At 35.3% G+C, this 19,206-nt stretch overlaps 1 protein-coding gene across 1 annotated transcript; it reads right to left on the bottom strand.

Moving 5' to 3' along the window:
- Positions 1 to 238: 238 nt before the first annotated feature.
- LOC131623541 (uncharacterized) lies at positions 239 to 16,618 on the bottom strand. Its single transcript, XM_058894551.1, has 22 exons — positions 16,461 to 16,618; positions 16,063 to 16,385; positions 15,791 to 15,894; positions 14,302 to 14,370; positions 13,816 to 13,876; positions 13,571 to 13,710; positions 12,783 to 12,972; positions 12,154 to 12,215; positions 11,896 to 11,984; positions 11,662 to 11,731; positions 11,511 to 11,570; positions 6,791 to 6,937; positions 6,641 to 6,679; positions 6,495 to 6,532; positions 5,622 to 5,708; positions 5,007 to 5,172; positions 4,767 to 4,844; positions 4,014 to 4,150; positions 3,068 to 3,144; positions 2,205 to 2,274; positions 1,482 to 1,547; positions 239 to 941 (listed from the first exon to the last, which is right to left on the bottom strand). The coding sequence occupies exons 1-22, from the start codon at positions 16,518 to 16,520 to the stop codon at positions 807 to 809; spliced, it is 2,268 nt and encodes a 755-aa protein (XP_058750534.1). The 5' UTR covers positions 16,521 to 16,618; the 3' UTR covers positions 239 to 806.
- Between the last annotated feature and the right edge of the window lie 2,588 nt (positions 16,619 to 19,206).

Genomic DNA, 19,206 nt, shown 5'->3' with positions numbered 1-19,206 from the left:
CATATTTGAACCTACGTTAAACATACTACCAATGATTTTTTTTTATTAAGCATTTTCAACGTAAATAATGAACTATTTGTAATACAACTCATAGTTTATTTTGAAGTTTTGTTTTTGATTTATTCTTTGGGAACTTCATTTTAAAGGATTGGAATAACTAAATATACCATTCATGATTGATATGTTGATAGATTTAACAAAGTAGGATTCGAAATCGAAATAATTTGGATAGCACATATCGTAAGAAAAATACTGAAAAATCGCTATAAGTGATTTGAATATATACAATGAAGACATTTAAATCCAATAGTAAAGAGAATAGATTCCATATAGAGTAGGCAAATCACTATATCATAGACTTATATCATAGTTCGGTCTATATAGTGGACCTAACTTAGAATTGAATACTATTTTTTTTCCAAATAAAAGCTTTTTATATATTCTATATAAAATAACAGTTAATATTGATTATTCAATCACAAGATTGATTTTGAACGACTATCCGTATAAAATTGAATTTACCGATTAGAAAGAAAACTGAGAGAGAATTTGGCACAAGAGTCTAAGATCATAATGCTGTACAATGCATAAATTTCCAATTCTAAATAACTCTGCATTTGATGCTTTCACCTTTCTCCACAAAGATACAAAATGCACTGAATAATATGGAAGGGGGACCCTGTTTGCACGAGTCAGATTAGGGTCAGCTGTCAGTTCTCAGAAACATGAGCATGAATATTCCTTTTTTCTTCTCAAAAATTTTCAGAATTATAAGGAAGAGATTAATCAGCCAAAAGTGATTGGATTTAGCTCTGCTTTGATACTAGCTCGATGTCAGATCCAACTTCAGCGATCTTGGAGTCCTTAGAACCCTTGGCTGCTTTTGCAATGCTCAAAACATCAAAGTCCAGTGCTATTTTTTTGACAAGACCCTCTAGCATCTGATTTAAGAGGATTTGACAAATGAAAGGTTTAGTAAAGCATTTCACAAGCACATGAATTTATTAACATGAAATCTGTGTCTAATGTCGCCTTTTGGTGAATGATTAACCTTCAATGCTTCTATATTGATGCATTTTGCATGTAAATATTCAACCCAAAAATAGTATGCAATTTGATTTAATTGTTTTTCATTCTTTTTGAATTAACTAAATGCTTATTCATTCTTGTAACTTCTAGTTTCCAGGGGGGTGTCTTTCCTTATGCAAATCATGTATAACAAAGCAAGGGTGTTCCACAGACTAGGCTATAAAACTCTAATCGACATAACAATTTTTGCAAATAGGTCAGCAGGTGTAGACAATAAGTAAGAAATGATTTGAATAATCAGGTTTTGCAAAAGCAGATTGTAACAAACGAGCAAAAATTGAGTAGTTACATTACATAACATGCAGAACAGCTTGACTTGCATACTGATACAGGCAAACTGTAATAAAAATAATGTACCCAAAAAACAGATGAGACACAGAAACTTAACATACCAGTGATCCAACTGCGACCAAAGCACGGAATTTGGAATCAGGTCCTACATTTTCATCCTCGACAATCTGAACAAAACAAAACACATATCAGTATTAATCAATAATATATCATCGCAAATTTGATTTTTAAATAATGTACAAATATTCAAATTGACGACTATTATGATTTGATATTTTATATTAGAATATTATCAGGATATTAGCTTCATAGATGGATAATGATATGAACGAGATTTGGATATTATAATTATAATGCTTATTGTATACTTAAATGACTTTACTCTTTCCCCTTGTTTACTAACTTTTAAGGGAGGGCTCTCTAATTGCTTAGGCATGTATCAGTTTGATACACAAATAATGAGAAATAATCAAACATATGGGTTCTGTTCAACATTTGGTGCATATAATTTCACATAACAGGACAAAAAGTATAGAAAGTGTTGCAAGAAAACAAAAATAGAGCATTCTGCTATCTTCAGTTTTATCTGTATGCAAAACACACCATTAGGTTTTTATTTTATCTCAAGAGAAGCACTATTGGAATAACACACTCTGTGCTGATACCAAAAATAAAACTTAATGAGTAACCACTTTGTCCAAAATTATTAACTGAAACTTTGGTTTTTGATACGACCTACTACACTTGATGGAGTCAGTTTACCAAGTGTGATAAGGTTTGGTGATGTGGTGGTTATACCCAGGTAAAAATAGCATAAGACATACCTCCAGTGCTGCTGATAGAACTTGAGATTGACCTTCTTGATCCTTAGATTCAATCAATAGTACTGCATAACTGGGGATCATATTAAAAAGTAGAAGTTATTGCATGCTTACATTGTGGACGAGTAGTATTGCATTTCTGAAATAAAATCACTAATGACAAAAATTATGAACTAATAACTGATATCTATATATTAAAATATCTTAAAGCCACCACCAGCTCTTCAGTATCTATACTAAATGCAGCAGGTTGGTAAGGTTAGTTAGGGTGGCACAGTGAGCAAAGAAAAAATCCAAATGCTCCGAGATTTGCCCAACTACCAATTTTTTGTTCAAGAAAACAATTTATTTAGGCCCTGTTTGGATTAGATTCTAGCTTATTAGAACTTCTCAGTTAAAATAAGTTCAGGGTTCTTCAATTGTGAAAGTTTTTTAGGCTTATAGGTATATAGGGAAAAGCTCAATGAAAAAACTGAAAAAATAGAGAAGTAGAAGTTAACTTCAATATATAAATTTTAGTTAATATTTAAAAACCCATAGTCATTGCAAACTATATATTATAATATTCCTGTTCTCGTAAGTGCTGGCGGAGAAGTTTGTCCGAACCAGCTCTTAACCTTTTTTGGGATTTAAAAAAATCAGAAAGCCCTGGAGCACTTTAAGGAGACCGTATCTTTTATTTATAACAAACACGTAAAGAATAACAAGAACTTTGAAACTCTGAACAAACAAATTATAATAAGTAAATATAAATACAAGAGACACTTGTGAAATTCCAATAATAAGTACTGTTATTTTACAAAACAAGTTTGCTGCAACCTACAGTCAATAAAAGACTTCAGTGTTTGTATAAAAAACTGACTTACTTGAGTATCAATGTAGAGTAGGACAACTGCAAATTTTTGTTTGTAGTTGAACTACAGCTTGAGAAAGCATCAAGAATCTGCAACTCAGACACAGCACAAGTAAATGACCAAACTCCACCACCAGAATTAACCAAAAAGAGATGGACAAATTCAATTCATATAATTTCTCAAAAATGTTTTTTAATAAGAAAAGGGGCGTAAAATGTATAGGAGAGTTGAATTAATCTAATTAAACTGCATTTTTAAAAGCCAATGTAGACATGAAACACACACACACACACACACACAAACACACTAGTAATACTTGAAACCAGAGCCATGAAAAGCTCTATGGCTCTGTTTGGCATGCCACTTTTTGAGCTTATGTCTTATAGCTTATAAGCTCATATAACAATAAAAGACTTGTTTGGTAACGGTCTTTTCATTACGAGCTTATAGCTTATTTTACTAGCTTATAGCTTATTTTTCAGACGCTATTTCAAATAGCGTTTTAGCTTATAGCTTATAGCTTATCATTTTTTCTTCCATTTTTACCCTTATTATTTTAACTAAAACCCACTTTTACCCTCTATAATTTATTTTAATTTAAAATAAAATAATTATATATTAAATGTCCTTTATGTCATTTTAATTAATCAGCTAGTTGAACCGCTAATTTTACCAAACACTTCAATCAGCTTATCAGCTATAAGTCATCAGTCATCCGCTATAAGCTATAAGCTATCAGCCATCAGCCATAAGCTATCAGCTATCAGCTAGCTTATCAATCAACCGCTATTTTTACCAAACAGAGCCTATATTAATCAGAGAAGATATCAGTTCAATTTAAAAACAGAAGTGTTACACAAGAAAATTTCTACATAACGTTGGTTCTCCAAACAATTCTTATCAACTCCTTTAAATAAACCAAGTGAAAAAAAAATAAAAAAAATAATGAGCTACTAACCTCACTGCGATGTTTCAGCAACCAGTTGTAGTAGCAAGAATTCTTAAAGAGATTAGTGACAGCACGAACACTGGTCAACAGATTTGCCGGAATTGTTGGGTTTATGGTGACCTTCTTAATCACTTCCATAAAAATGTCTGCATGTAAAGGGAGAAAATCAATGAAACATTTCACCCCATCAGTAAAGCACAAGAAGAAAGAAAGATACAACAACAATAAAGCAGCTAAGCCTTATCCCACTAAGTCAGGTTGGCTACATGGATCAAACGACACTATAATGTTCTATCATGAATCATATCTCTAGCCAAACCATTGACTTTTAAACTTTCTTAATAATCTCTCCAATGCCTTTTCTTGGCCTTCCACTGCCTCTAGCGATTGGCCTACTCTTCATTCAATTTTCTCTCCTTACTGCAAAATATATAGGTCTCCTCCACACATGTCCAAATAACCTAAGTCGAGATTCAATCATCTTTCTATAATAATACTATCATTCCCAACCATATCTTTTCTAGTATTGCCACACCTCTAGCACAACATTCTCATCTTTGCTACATTGATTTTATTCTCGTGTTGGTTTTTTAAGCTCAACACTTCATCCCATAAGACTTTGTCGATGATGATGATATCAAAGAAAGCACGAGAAGAAAGATAAGGTCCAAAGTTAAAGGAGTGTCTGACATTGTAAAAATGGAGTTAAACGTATTATTGCAATAATATAATGTCACAACAAAATTATGGAAATGCTGATACCTTTTTCAGATTCAAGATGCTTGTGAAGTGCAACAGCCCCTTCTGGGTGAAGAACTAACATCCTTACGATATCAATGACTGCATATAGAAAGCACAACATGAAGTAAGAAAATGATTTTCCTAAAAACCAGAGAAGTGTACTGATTAAGAAACAAGCATACTAAAAAACAAATTTGATCCAATGATTTTACAGAGATAACAGCACAACACAAGAAACAAAATTCAGAAACTTTGACTAACCAGGAAATATCATTGTGATTGGCCATGAAGATAGCATTTTCAGTAGCAAGGCTATTTCAGAATCTGCAAATTTACTAGCATGGTAATGTGAAGTATCTTTCAGTGTTTTAACAATGGCATCCAGTCTGGAAACATCCAACTCAGCCAAAGACAACTTCTGCTTTTCCTATATGAAATTGACAGTACAACCAGATGCTCAGAAAATTCACTATTGAATTCACATGTCATCATCATAACAATTAAGAAAATTAATGATGAGGTACACAGGCATGCTTTCTAAAACATGCAACTTTATTGTGCGTAAACACAGCAAATCCTGGCACTAATAATATCAAACGCACAGTTCACTTGACTAGGGTTTATATTTTTATATCAAAGAACATCATTAGATGTAGATCCCCGCGCCAAAAGGCTTGTTTGCAGTATGTGAAGTTAGGATGATCAACATGTACATTGGATTTGGAATTTAGAAAAGTTCCCCAATCTTTGACATTGTAGGTGAGTTCAACATCATAAATTTAAGTTTCTTCTACCAAAAGGTGTGTTTTAACAGTATGTATTACACAGTAATAACAAGGAGGAAAAAGAACAAATATCTTCGATCATGTAGCCTACCTGGTCGGATAATAAGGCATTATTGAACTCGACAACCTTTTTAAGGATCCCATCAAACTGAGCAGTATCAAAAACAAGCATCCCTTTCTGACAATGGGAAAAAAACTGGGCGTGAGCTATCAAATTAAACTATTACTGTGAAGAAGGAATAACTATATAGCTCTGTAATAAGGAGGTTTGAACATTGGATTTTCTCCGGAAAAAATAATCACACTATTTCAAACACTAATCAGTTCCACAAGTTGAATCAAATACTTGTACAGAGCAACGCTCTATAAAGATGATATATTGACATATGTGAACATCTTATCAAAATAACAACGGTAGTAGTAAAATTAACTTCAGACTACAAGAAAATGCAACGTTGATACAGGGTCTCATCAAGCAATTTTTCTTAAGAGAACAAATTTACAGCAAAGGTTTTACCAAGTAAGATCTATCATAAACAATTTATTGCTATTAAGCTCCACCTAGAGCCATATTGGCCTTGAACTTACCCCTCTAATAGGCAAGAAAAAATAAACCACAATGATACCAAAGTACAAAATGTACAAACTCCTTTCTTTTAAAAAAAAAAACATACTAATCAGATGCTCAGATTATAAATTTATGCAATCGTCATGACAAACAAAATATAGCATGTTAGGACTGAGACATTGTGACATGACCTGGGTTAGACTAATGGATTGTCCCAATAAATAACAATGCATGCCTTTACTTTAATCAAAATAGAAAAACATATAACTACAGTAAAAAGGCATATGAGATCATCCACATTTTTGGGCCTTAAAACTTATATGTTAAAATGTATGATTGTATTCCTTCAAGACAAATATCTCAGCAACTTCCATAGCAAAGTGTATGAAAGCACACCTTAGGAATATGCTTGAATGTAGGTTTCGCAGAGATATCTGATATTAAAAAATAAACAAGGTTAATTGGGACTGAGTTGCACAAGACATATTACAACATGAATGTGATGAATTCAAGAATGACAAAATAAGGCGAATTTTTATTACCAGATGTGCGTGAATGTTGACCTGGTACGTAAGCATTGGCTGAAAAGGAAAAAAAAAACGACAAAAACAATCAAGTAGAAAAAAGGAGTATTACAAGGATAATGAACCTCATTGATCGCCATCAATTTATTATTATAACACTATACTTACAGCCGGTGTATGGATCACGAAATGAAGCATCAAAAGTAATATCCTTTTGTCCACTATTTTGAAGTATGAACTGTACGACTTGTTCACGAAAGGAAAGAGGAAGACCCTCCTTGAGTAGCCATTTATCAGCAACATCATATGCATTATCTGGAGACATTTTTACAATTTTCTTTAATAGTTAGCATTTAGCAGATTCTTATCATTCACATGCTCAAATCATTTAGAGCATACAAACTACGAAGCCATGAAAGCAAAAATCAAAAGGTTGCGCAGACAAGGGCAAGGTTTGATTCTCAGCATATAAATAAAAACAAGATTAACAATTGCAAGTCAGAAGAAAACCTACAGCAGAAATTGGACGAGAAAGTAACTGATCAGAGTAAATGGCTTTGTGCATCAAGTACAAAGTATTTCAAACCTAATGCATCATTCCTAAGCCTTAAAAATTGAAACACTCATAAGAAAAGGTATTACATTACCTTCGCATCGCAAAAGAATAAAGGAAAATAATATTTGAATTGCTTGACACATTTTCCTAACAAATTTCTTGCTACTATCTATAGTACTGTGATTTAAGACTTCAAGGAATAAGCAAAAGTGAAATGCAAAATAAACAAAAATATGAATAGTCAACAGTCTACGCTGTGATTTATTCACAGATAGAGCAAAATTCTCTTATTTTCAGTACATTTAGCCAGCAAGCATCCATACACGTGCAATTTGCCTCCTGGAAACTAAAACAGCCTAACATACCAGTTGTTGATTGACAAGACCCGGTAGTTCATTTTCAGGATCATTAATATCTACTATAAATTCTATAATAACTATAAGAATAAATTCATCCACTGTTCTAAGTTCTTATAACGAATTTGTTTAGTATTAGTGTGAGAAACTGATAGGAACCCAAAATTAAGAGATAAAACAAAAGTATTATTAATGATTAAAAGAAACTATTACAGAGATTGAATCCCTATAATCCCAGAGCAAAGCTCCTCAAATGAAGAAGGAATTCCCCATTTGCCCAACCCTAAGGTTCTAACTGAACAATGATCAAAAGATACCTCACTATTCTATCCTCCACCCTATATTACAACTCACTCTCTCTCTCTCTCTCTCGTAACTAACTTTCCCCTCCAAGTGGGCCTCCAGACAGTTTGGGCCTATAAATCCATATAAGGTACCTAACTCACTCTCTTTACCATATATAACCTCACAAATACTTTTTTATTACATAATAATCCTTTCCTTCCTTATCCCTCATATTTGGGTCTCTATCAATACTCCCCCCTTCAAAACAACCTTGTCCTCAAGGTTGGGAGTGTCAATTACTCTTCTTGCTGCTAGGAGACCCTTCAGTTCTCTTGAGGAACACATAGGAATCAAGCCATTGAAGACGCTGAGGCCATACATCAATTGGATCCAAATGCTTGAGGACCAAAACTTCCCTCTATCATATACCAACATAAGCAGCACCCAAATGCTTTTGAGCCAAATCTTCCCTCTGTCATATACAAAATTAAGCAAATCATAGATTGAAAGAGGATTTCTCAAGCAGTATTGATAATCAACTCTAGTCCTAAAAGCATTGAATTTCTCTGTGTCCCATAGTCTTCCCATTGTTGATGAATTTAATGTTGTAGTTGCAAACATCATAGCGTTAGAGGTAGCATAGCCCTTTTCCATCCCAAGAAATGTGATCACAAGTAAAACAGCCCTTGCAACAATTTGCATAAGAACCCTCTTGGTGCAATAGTAGTTAAGAATTAAATCCTTGTCCCCAGGATCCCATTGCTTGAAGCTAGAGAAGCTACTTCCAAACAACCAAGCCAGATAAACAATTTTACATTTGTAGTCATTTTCTTCCCAATGTAGAGGATTTAACATGTCATCAATCACAACCACGGTAGGAAAACTCCCCCTGTAAATAAGAAACATAAATTTGATTTGGAACCAAATAGGAGCTGACATGTCTCGGATGCTGAAACTGAGCAGCAGCTGCACCAACATGCTTGAAGACCAAATATCATTTTCTATACTCCAATTGCAGTTCTTTTGTTGAAAGGTACAGATGTGGATTATTAGCTCAAGAATTAACATTTGCTTGCTTACTTGTGATGGTCCTGTTGTAGTGTCCAACTTGTGGTATCTAGCATCAATTCGAATTATCCAAGTCTTTCCTCTATCAAAAACCAAATTCAGCTGACTGTATAATGTGGGGAAATGAATCCCACAACATTCATGAACACTAACCTCAATAGGAATGGATTCCCCTGGGTCCCAATGCTTAATCACAATTAATGAATGCCAAAAAATCATTCCAAAAGCAGACTCGGTCTCCATCAGTGCCTTCCAAAATGCAAGATCATCTAGTTTTGCAAAAATTTGAGCAAAGAAACAGTGTGTCCAAGAAACATGCTCGATGTGCATAAACGGCCCAACCAAAGCAGTTGCACACATATCATTTCTATCAACAAAATATCTTAAACACAGTGGCACCAGCAACCTCATACTCTTAAAGCATTTAAAAACATCAACACAAATCTTCACAACACATCCATGTGTCACATTTTCATTTAGTAACACAGGTGAGTCATCATATTGCATTTTTACTAAGTAGTCAAAAGCTTCCACATACCTCTCTTGTTGATGAAAATTTAACTGGGACTCCCCAGAGTTTGGAAGGGTTGGTGGCCCCGTATCTGGCGGCTTTGCCGGTGGCGGTGGGAACCTGGTCGAGCAACAAATATGACGCCGCTGCTTATGTTGCAATCTTCGCACATCACACGTGACTCCCCCAAAAGTAGTAATAGAGCAATTTACTTTAATAGTCACGTGGTGAATCTGTTTGACCCACATAGTAATCAAGCTTTGCGTCCCTTTACCTCTCTCTTTTGGGGCTACTTCTTGTAGATCATATATTCTAGCCCAAGTGTTAAAAACTTCCCTCAACAAACTATAGTCATTTTGGGCTTTGCCAATTGGTTGCAGAGTTAATAAATCCACCACATAGTTTACCCATACTGCACTCACTTTAGTGATTTGGGTCTGACCCATTATACCCAAAATTAACAACAGGCCCACCTCATTAAATCCACTCCAACTTCTAGAAGCCTTACCCAATAAACTAACATTAATTTGACCTTGACCCATTTGGTCTAAAATCACACCCATATTAGAGATTGTCCATTTTGCCCCTATTTTCTCTAGCATCTTCCCAACAACAACAACGAGACGTCCCTGTTTAGTATCATACGACGCCGTTGAGATTCGATTGTTCCCCATCGTGTCCTGTGGTTTTGGTGGCGGTGGAAAAACCATAGCTCGCCGTGGAAGTCCTTTAACAGGTTGCCCAAAGTCTGGAGGCTCAACCTTAACGTCCGACGGAGGTGTAGCTGCAACCGGCTTATGTGCTATATGTGGCTCTCCGACAACCACACCTAAGGTGGTCCGCGACGGTTCTGGTTGAGGAGGGACAGTCGCCTGCGGATCTCCAATCAATGGTGACGCATCTGGCGGTTTTGATGGTGGGACCGGCCGTGAACGTGTTGATGTGAGTGGTCCAGTGTCTGGCGGTCTCGGAAGCGGTAAACGGAGGAACGAATTCTTGACTGGTGGTTCCGGCTCGGGGGAAATAGTTCTCGGTGAAGTGACCAGCAGTGGCTTTGGCGAAAGTGGAAGGTTATGCGATTGCTTCTCCGAAATCTCTATCGCACACTTCAAATCAGAATAGAGAGTTTGATCTTCAAACCCATTACCCTCTCCCTCTGGATCTACTCCGTTTCTCTTCTTCTCAGGTGCGATGACCTCACCTTCTTCTGTTAGTTGTTCCTCAATAGCACCGCCACCATAGTTCCTCTTTCCGAATCTGCTCACCAAAGCTATGGCAAATGTTTCCCAATCTGCATCTAGGTTCTCCAAACACCATGACTGGAACCACAACATAGATACCCCTTCCATTCTCATGAATGCCCACTGCACCTTGTCGGCGGGATAAATTTCCTGCTCATAAAAGAATCTTTCTGCTGTAACGATCCACCCCATGGGGTCTTCACCCACAAATTCTGGCAGCCCTTCATTGACGAAATCGTATGACTCCTCCGTCTCCCTCCAACACTGGCTCTCCGTCGATAATCCGGCAGGTCGGACCATTGATAGGAACCCAAAATTAAGAGATAAAACAAAAGTATTATTAATGATTAAAAGAAACTATTACAGAGATTGAATCCCTATAATCCCAGAGCAAAGCTCCTCAAATGAAGAAGGAATTCCCCATTTGCCCAACCCTAAGGTTCTAACTGAACAATGATCAAAAGATACCTCACTATTCTATCCTCCACCCTATATTACAACTCACTCTCTCTCTCTCTCTCTCTCGTAACTAACTTTCCCCTCCAAGTGGGCCTCCAGACAGTTTGGGCCTATAAATCCATATAAGGTACCTAACTCACTCTCTTTACCATATATAACCTCACAAATACTTTTTTATTACATAATAATCCTTTCCTTCCTTATCCCTCATATTTGGGTCTCTATCAGAAACTATTGAAATAATTCAATATACAATAACATGTTTTAACTGACTTCCAAAATTCCATATAAATTTATTTTTCCAATGCATTTAAGTGTACAAACAGATAATAACATCTAGCTGTGGCACAAGAAAGTCAACCCTGACATTAGTAACTCAATGAAAGTTGCAACCTGTGGTGAAAATTTGTACCTGATCGGTTGTATGGCAACTTCCTGATAGGCATACCATCTCCAATATCCACATCAAACACTGAATAGCCAGAAATAAATTTTGTAAGAAAGGAGTGTAAAGAAGGTAAGCCAAGTGATTAACTATCAAGGAAAAAAATAAGGAAACTAACCATAATCATACTGAGCACCATCGAAGAGAGGGCGACTTGATCCTTCTGGTCCATCAACAACCTCACCAATCTTAAGGAAAACATAAAATGTTAATAAAAAACTACTGTAAAATCATTTATATATGGCACTTCAAAACTTGAGATTGACTAAGGGAACAGAATTACAAAGGTTAAGGGAACAGAAACCATATAAGTTAAATTTTTCCATTTGGAATTTACAGGTAAGAGAATTACTTTATCCCATTTCTGTTCTGCCATGTTCCATGCATAAGCCACCCCATTATCTCCCTCTCTAACTACTTTTGTCTGGCCATCAGAAGTTCCTGTTCAGAACCAGATGGGTTGTTGTATTATGTATGAAATTATCAACATGATACACAAAGGAAAAAACACTCTGACCACATTTAGTATTGGCCACAAATATAAATCAAAAATGTCACTGGATCAGATACCGCTAAATTTATCTTGAAAAGATAACAGTTAAAATCAAACCTGGGATCTTCAGTGCATCCAAGCCTGGTAACTCCTCCAATTTTAATCCACCGACCCTCTTTCTGGCATAAATTAACAGATCAAGCTAAGTTTATCAGTAATAGTAAGACATAATTTATTCATGTATGAAGAAATCTATAGATTAAAAGTTAAAAACAAAAACAGGAAACGTAATGATTTACTTTACATGAAGTAAAAAGTTCCCAAGAAAATGAAATCAGTTATTCACCAAGGACAAATGAACCATATTATTCAGATTGAAACTATGGTTAATAAATTCACAATATCTATATACCTATAGCATATAATTTTGTCCTTTTTATAATAGTATTTAAATCGTTAATTAAAAAAATCAGTTAAGTCTCATTGCAATAGGAACAATCCATTGCAATATGAACAATATCTTGCACTATAAAGGGACCTTAATATCAAAAATTATTTGATTTGATTGTGGTATATGACAAAAATAAATATAATTAGGTGCAATGAAAAATATATACAACTAAACGCAACAGAAAAGCGGACAAACGGACACATTAGTGTCCTTCATTCTGCTAGTGCACGGATAAGAAGAGAAGCTGATGAGACGGGAGTAGAATGTGCATTATGAGAGCCAACAAAAATCCTACCTGCTAGACTTGTATTGAGAAAGTTGTGAAGTGTATAAATCAAGCTCCAGCTGGTCAGCAAAATAATCTTGATTTATGGTCCAAATGCGTACAACTCCATCGGAACATGCTGTCACAATATCCCCATTTTCCATAAATTTTGTATCCCAAACACAACCAGGATGCTCTATGCTCTGAACACAAACTCCATCTGGAAAATGTTTGACAAAAAAAGTTCATAATTCTGAGGTACAAGTTCCACAAGATGAGGCAGAAAAAACTAAGGCAACCAACCATGTGTAAATCAGATGCCTTTGGACAGATTAAAACCCTAAGTGCTTCACACACATGGCATGGCAATTTGATCAGTGAAAATGGAAGGGAATATTCATATGATACGCCAAAACAAAACGTGTGACATTTTCTTATAAAGTAAACAAACAAACAAACAAACAAACAAACTAGCTTATATTTAAAATACAAATAAATCGGAAAAACAGTAGATGTGAAAATTAAAAATTTTAATCCTGAAGCTGTGAGTTGTGAAAATTCAGCTGAGCTGACAAAAGAGATCATAATATCAAGCAGTTTCTTACAACTGTTGGCCGGAATAAAGAATGGGGTGAGACATCCCCCTATAAACTTCATGAAGACGGACCAAGATTAATTCTTGAACTCCCCAAGGACACTAAAAAAACCCGTAAAACTTAACAATATTGAGTAGGTATCACTAAAGCAATATATGCAGATAATATTCAAATGAAATGACATGCGATCTCTACAGCATGAAGCAAGAAAGAGGTCGTCACCTTTCCATATTTTTGCAAAACGGTCTTCGCTGCCACTGACAATAAGTCCTGATGCATGTGAATCAACTGAATAAACAATTGCAGTATGACCAACCATCTCCATTAACACTTCACCACTTACTGCCCATAATCTGAGAGAACTGCAGTAATGGAAACAAGTCAAGCAGGATAAATATATTTTCTGATGCAGAACCAGACATTCAGTATTAATTAAATCTAGAGTAGCATGTGCAGAATGAACCTACCCATCATGGGATGCAGACAGGATTCCTAGATCAGACATCACAGCCAAGCCACGAACTGTATCTGTACACACCTCAAAGGTTATCAGCATTTGCAGTGTTATTAGTTTTAATTTAGAGTTAGACACTTAAAATAACAAAAATATGGTGCCCATGGCAGCATAAAAGAATATAATATGACTGCCTTAAACATGTTCTCAAGGAAACACTACTCCTAGAACTTCCTTGTCGTAAAATCGAAGACATGGACCAAATAGAAAAAAATCACCCTAATAAAATAACTGACCGGAAAATGAAATCAATTCACAAATAACTGACCGGAAAATAAAATCAATTCACAAATATATTGAACTTCAACACTAAGTCTACCATTCCTCACCAATCAAAGAAGTGTGAGGAAAATAAACCAAAAAAACCTATAAGTTAACCATTACAAATTGATGAGAAAAACAAAAAGTAAAATGGGTGTCTAAAGATGGGAAAGCAAACCTGTATGTCCTTCAAAAGTATGTAAACAAGTTTTTCCCTTCCAAGTCTTTAAAGTAGTGTCACTTGAACCTAGAATGATAGAAGAAAAGTTAAGAAACTCACTTCAGTCCAATACCATTTCAATATCATTTACAAGAATAGATGTTGTGAATACCAAGTATAAATACTTCCTTAGAGCATCTCCAATATGGAGAACTTATTTCGATTGATTGAGTTATTTATGCGGGATCAAATTGCCACATTGCATTTAAGTAACATCTAAGCAATTTAAACCAATTTCACTTCAATGGTGATTTCAATAAGCAATCTATATGTGGTCCAATCAATTTATACTTGGTCCCACGAAGTATCAAGATTAATATTATTTAATGATAAGCAAGACACTTTTTGCATTGCTTCATGAAACAACTTACACAAATATTTAAGCAATGAGAACGCCACGCGTATCAGCTCCAATGGTAAAAATGCTAAGTTTCGGAACTTATAAATCCTAGTGTGCATTAAGCAACCTCCATTGGAGATGCTCTTAGAGACATGACTATAAGGGTCTGTTTAGGAGGGGAATTTTAGAGGGGAGGGGGAGGGCTTGCTTTTCTTTTCTAAATAAACAAGCTATAAAATGTTTCTAAAAATGAATGAGGTGTGATTGAATTGTTATCCGATCATATATCATGGTATTCTATCAATTTTTTTAAAATATAGACCTAACCCTCCAAAATCCTCTTAAATCCCCTTCAAAAAGAGACCTTAAGACTCTGTTTGCAAGTTTGGAGGGGGGAAATAGGGAAATCTTTCACTTTTTTGAGAGAATTTTTCTGTAGAAAATAACAATTGAATGCTCATGCTTTATATATTTTTAAGTTTGAGAGTATTATAACTACATCAGTTGAATTTAAAGAATTTAAATAAACCCTCTAAAATCTTACTCCCTAAAGCCACCATAAAATGAACGGAGCAAAGCAGAGTGGAATGTAGCAAAATGGAGCAGCGGAATGGTATGGATTTCATTTCATTCCATCACTTACCACCATATTTCTTCCCCTCAGATTTGGACGGAATGTAGAATTTGTGTTGTTCCATCCTAAAATTTCCAAACAATGGAATGGAATATTCATCCCACTCTGCTCCATTCCGCTACATTCCACTCTAGTCCGCTCCGTTTATTTTATAATATCCAAATATAGCCTAAGGGTATGCTTGGAAGAGGGATTTAGGAAGAGAGGGGAGTACTTGTTTTCTTTTCTAAGTTAAACAAGCTATAAAATGTTTCTAAAAATGAATGAAGTGTAATTGAATTGTATATATGACCCTACATCATGGCAATCTTATAACTTTTTTTCAATCTTAGAAATATATTAAAATATAGACCCAGCCTTCCAAAATCCCCATCTCAAACACAACTAGACCATAGGTGTAACCCAACAAACAAGTATTAATGAAATTTTGTTTCCAAAAAATTTATCAACAAGTAACTATTAACTAACTATACCTGTAACAAGCTCTCCTGTGGGTAGCTTTATAACTGCTTGAATCGCTGCCTTGTGAGCCTCCCATGTCTCAACACATTGCCCATTCCTCCACCGTTTCAAAGTACTGCACAAGAAGAAAACCAAGTAGCAAGTTAAGACTAAAAAATCAAGTTGAAAAAACAGCAATAAATAGATTGATCAGTATCAACAGAATAAAATCACTCCAATGAAATAAATGGAAAAACCTAACCAGTCAAATTCAGTATAAATAAACTGGAATTGAAAACCCTACCAATCAATGGAAGACGAAACAAGATCTCCATCATCAAACGCAATGCCAGTAACCTGATATTGATGACCTTTGAGTGTATGAAACTTCCCACCGGTATTCAAGTCCCAAACTAAAACAAGAGTATCCATGCCGCCGGAAGCCACACCGCCGTGAGGCAAATCGGAATTCGGAGGAATCCATGTCAACGGACCGACGAAGCTGGTGTGACCTACCAGAAGTTTGGAAGAGGTGAATTTGCGATTGTCCTGAGTCCATAACCTAACGGTTTTGTCTCTGGATGACGTGGCTATGTCGCCGTTGCCGCAGATGGTTATTCCGCGAACCTGGTGGTTGTGAAGGGGTTAAGGGAATTATCAAAGGAATTATGAATGAAATTGAAAGGTGAAGAGGAAACTTACGTCGTCTTCGTGGCCGTGAAGTTCACAGCGTAACTGGTACTCTTTGAAATCAATGTCCATTTGTTTGTTTGAGAGAGATAAAGGATCGAACGCGTAGAGCTTAGAAGGAAGACTCAGGTTACACTCTATAACTAAAACCTTTACGTCTTCAACCTCCCTTCCCTTTATTCTCTTTTTATTTTTATTTTTATTTCAATTAGGTCCAATGAAAACTAAAGGCTTGCTTATAGCACAAGTATTAATAAATAAAATTGAATAAAGCTATTTTATAATCAAAAATAAAATAAATTTAAATTATTTGGTATACATGTTGGTAATTTATTTTTATGAAAGATGAGGGAATTGAGGAAGTTGAGAAACTGACTACTTGTTGGCAAGAGATAGTTTGAGAATAGTTATCAAACCATCTTAGAGACTTGAGTATGCAGATTCCATAATCTATGCGTTAATCTCTGTAAGTGAGGTTCTAGATGAAGAACCTAAAGACTATAAAGAAGTTACGAGGAGTCGAAAAAAGACTGAATAGCTTAAGGTCATGGATGATGAGATGAAATCTTTTCATGATTACCACACTTGGGAACTGATCAAGAAACCTGCTGGAGCAAGGTTAGTCAACTGTAAGTAGATTTTCAAAGTTAAGGAAGGAATCAAAGGAGTGATGTCAAAAAGATACAAGACAAGATTGGTAGAAAGGGGGTTCGCTCAAAAAGAAGGTGTCGATTTTAATGATGTGTTCTCACCTGTTGTAAAGCATAGATCCATTAGAATGTTGTTAGTTATGGCAGCGAAGTTTAACCTAAAACTTGAATAGATGGATGTGAAAACTACTTTCTCGTATGGTGATCTAGATTAAATGATTCTAATGAGGCAACCTGGAGGGAATGAAGAAAGAGGAAAGGAAGATCATGTGTGTAAGCTGGAAAGATCTTTATATGAACTGAAACAATCGCCTCGATAGTGGAATAGGATATTTGACAAGTACATGACACACATAAGTTTCATTAGAAGTCAGTTTGACCACTGTATTTACTTCAGATTTTGACCTACAAGTTCATTTGTTATTTTGTTACTTTATGTGAATGATATTCTCATAGCAAACAACAATGTTGAGGATGTAATGAAGGTGAATGTTGAACTCAATAAGGAGTTTGACATAAATAATCTGAGAGCTGTATCCAGTATTCTTGGAATTGACACCCGAAGAGATATAAAGTAGTCGAAATTATGATTATCTCAAGAGACATACCTACAGAAGATTCTTGACAAGTTTGGTATGTCGAATTCAAAGCCTGTTGTGACTTCGACAAACCCTTAATTCAAGCTAAGTATAGACCAATGTCACAATACTAAGGTCGGAAGAGCTTATATGAATATCATATCATATGCTAAGATAGTAGGTTCTTTGATATATGTTATGATATGTACTAGACCCGACATAGCATGTGTAGTAAATTTGGTAAGCAGGTACATGACGAATCTTGAAAAGACTCACTAGAAAGCATTGAATTGGATTCTAAGGTACATAAATGGGTCTCTTAACAGAGTCCTAATTTATGGTGGAGCCTGTGGTGAAGATATTAAAGCAGTAATTGAAGGGTATGTTGACTCTGATTATGCCGGTTGTATGAATTCTAGAAAATATATTTCTGGATATGTGTTCCTATGTTTGGCACAACAATCAGTTCGAAAGTGACACTTCAAAAGATTGTAGCCTTATCAAACACTGAAGTAGGATATATCGCTCTCACTAAAGTTGTGAAAGAAGTATTGTGGATTGAAGGTTTTGCTAAGGATTTGAAACTTCAAGGTCGAGTTATCACTGTTAAATGTATAGTCAAAGTGCAATACACCTGTCAAAAAATTCAACCTATCATGAGCGAACCAAGCACATTAATGTGAGATTGCGTTTCGTTATAGGGGTAATCGAGCGTGAAGAAGTACAAATGCTGAAGGTTTCGACATATCACAATATTGCTGATATGATCACCAAGACCTTGCCAAGTTGCAAGTTTTTCTACTGTATGCATTTGATAAAGCTACAGGAAGAAAGCTAGTTTGTTCTCTTTATGTTATAGAGTTTGTTCCAAGGTGGAGATTTGTGAGATATTGGATCAAACTCTAGTATGGTCGAAGGGTAGCTTCTTAGGTTTGACAATTTGATAGGACCTAGCATGTCGTCAAAGTCTGTTCATATGCTGTAGTTGAAGTATGCTCAAGTATGCAATAATCGAAATGCTAGAATTGTTAGCATGTGGAATTGGGCCTGTTTGTTAAGCCCAATTGTTTAAGTTAGCTTGTTCCTGAGTTTGTTTGTGTAATGGGTCTGTGTGAAAAAGTCCATTAGTTTAGTGTGTTAGTTTTCTTATAAATAACATATTAGTCTCTCATCATTGCACACCGCAAATCTAAATTAGGTGAGAGAGGTTATTTATTATTCTGTAACACTTGTAATCTTGGATGGAAGAGAAAGTAAAGAATAATGGTTTATAGTCAATTTCATTATCTTCTTTACATCTACAAGGTTTCTTGTTAGTCAAGAATATGTTTATACTTTGTTCTTGACATCGTTTTTCCACATCAACCTATAATTATCCCAACAATATGAGCTATCATCTTAACAACCTATAGTTATCTCAACAACCCATAATTATCTTAACAATATGAGTTATACTCTCAATAACCCATAATTATATCAACAACTCATAATTATCTCAACAATATGAGCCGCATTTAACAATCTTCACCT

This window comes from Vicia villosa, unplaced genomic scaffold, assembly GCF_029867415.1.
Source record: "Vicia villosa cultivar HV-30 ecotype Madison, WI unplaced genomic scaffold, Vvil1.0 ctg.000073F_1_1, whole genome shotgun sequence".
Taxonomy (NCBI): Eukaryota; Viridiplantae; Streptophyta; class Magnoliopsida; order Fabales; family Fabaceae; genus Vicia; species Vicia villosa.
This window is presented reverse-complemented; position numbering and strand designations above follow the sequence as displayed.

Excerpts from the sequence above, each read along its gene's own strand:
- LOC131623541 (XM_058894551.1), bottom strand. The coding sequence starts at position 16,520 with ATGGACATTGATTTCAAAGAGTACCAGTTACGCTGTGAACTTCACGGC. Across the intron at positions 13,711-13,815 it reads CTGTCTGCATCCCATGATGG|TTCTCTCAGATTATGGGCAG; the intron begins GTAGGTTCATTC and ends CCATTACTGCAG. Across the intron at positions 3,145-4,013 it reads TGCTGAAACATCGCAGTGAG|ATTCTTGATGCTTTCTCAAG; the intron begins GTTAGTAGCTCA and ends TCTGAGTTGCAG.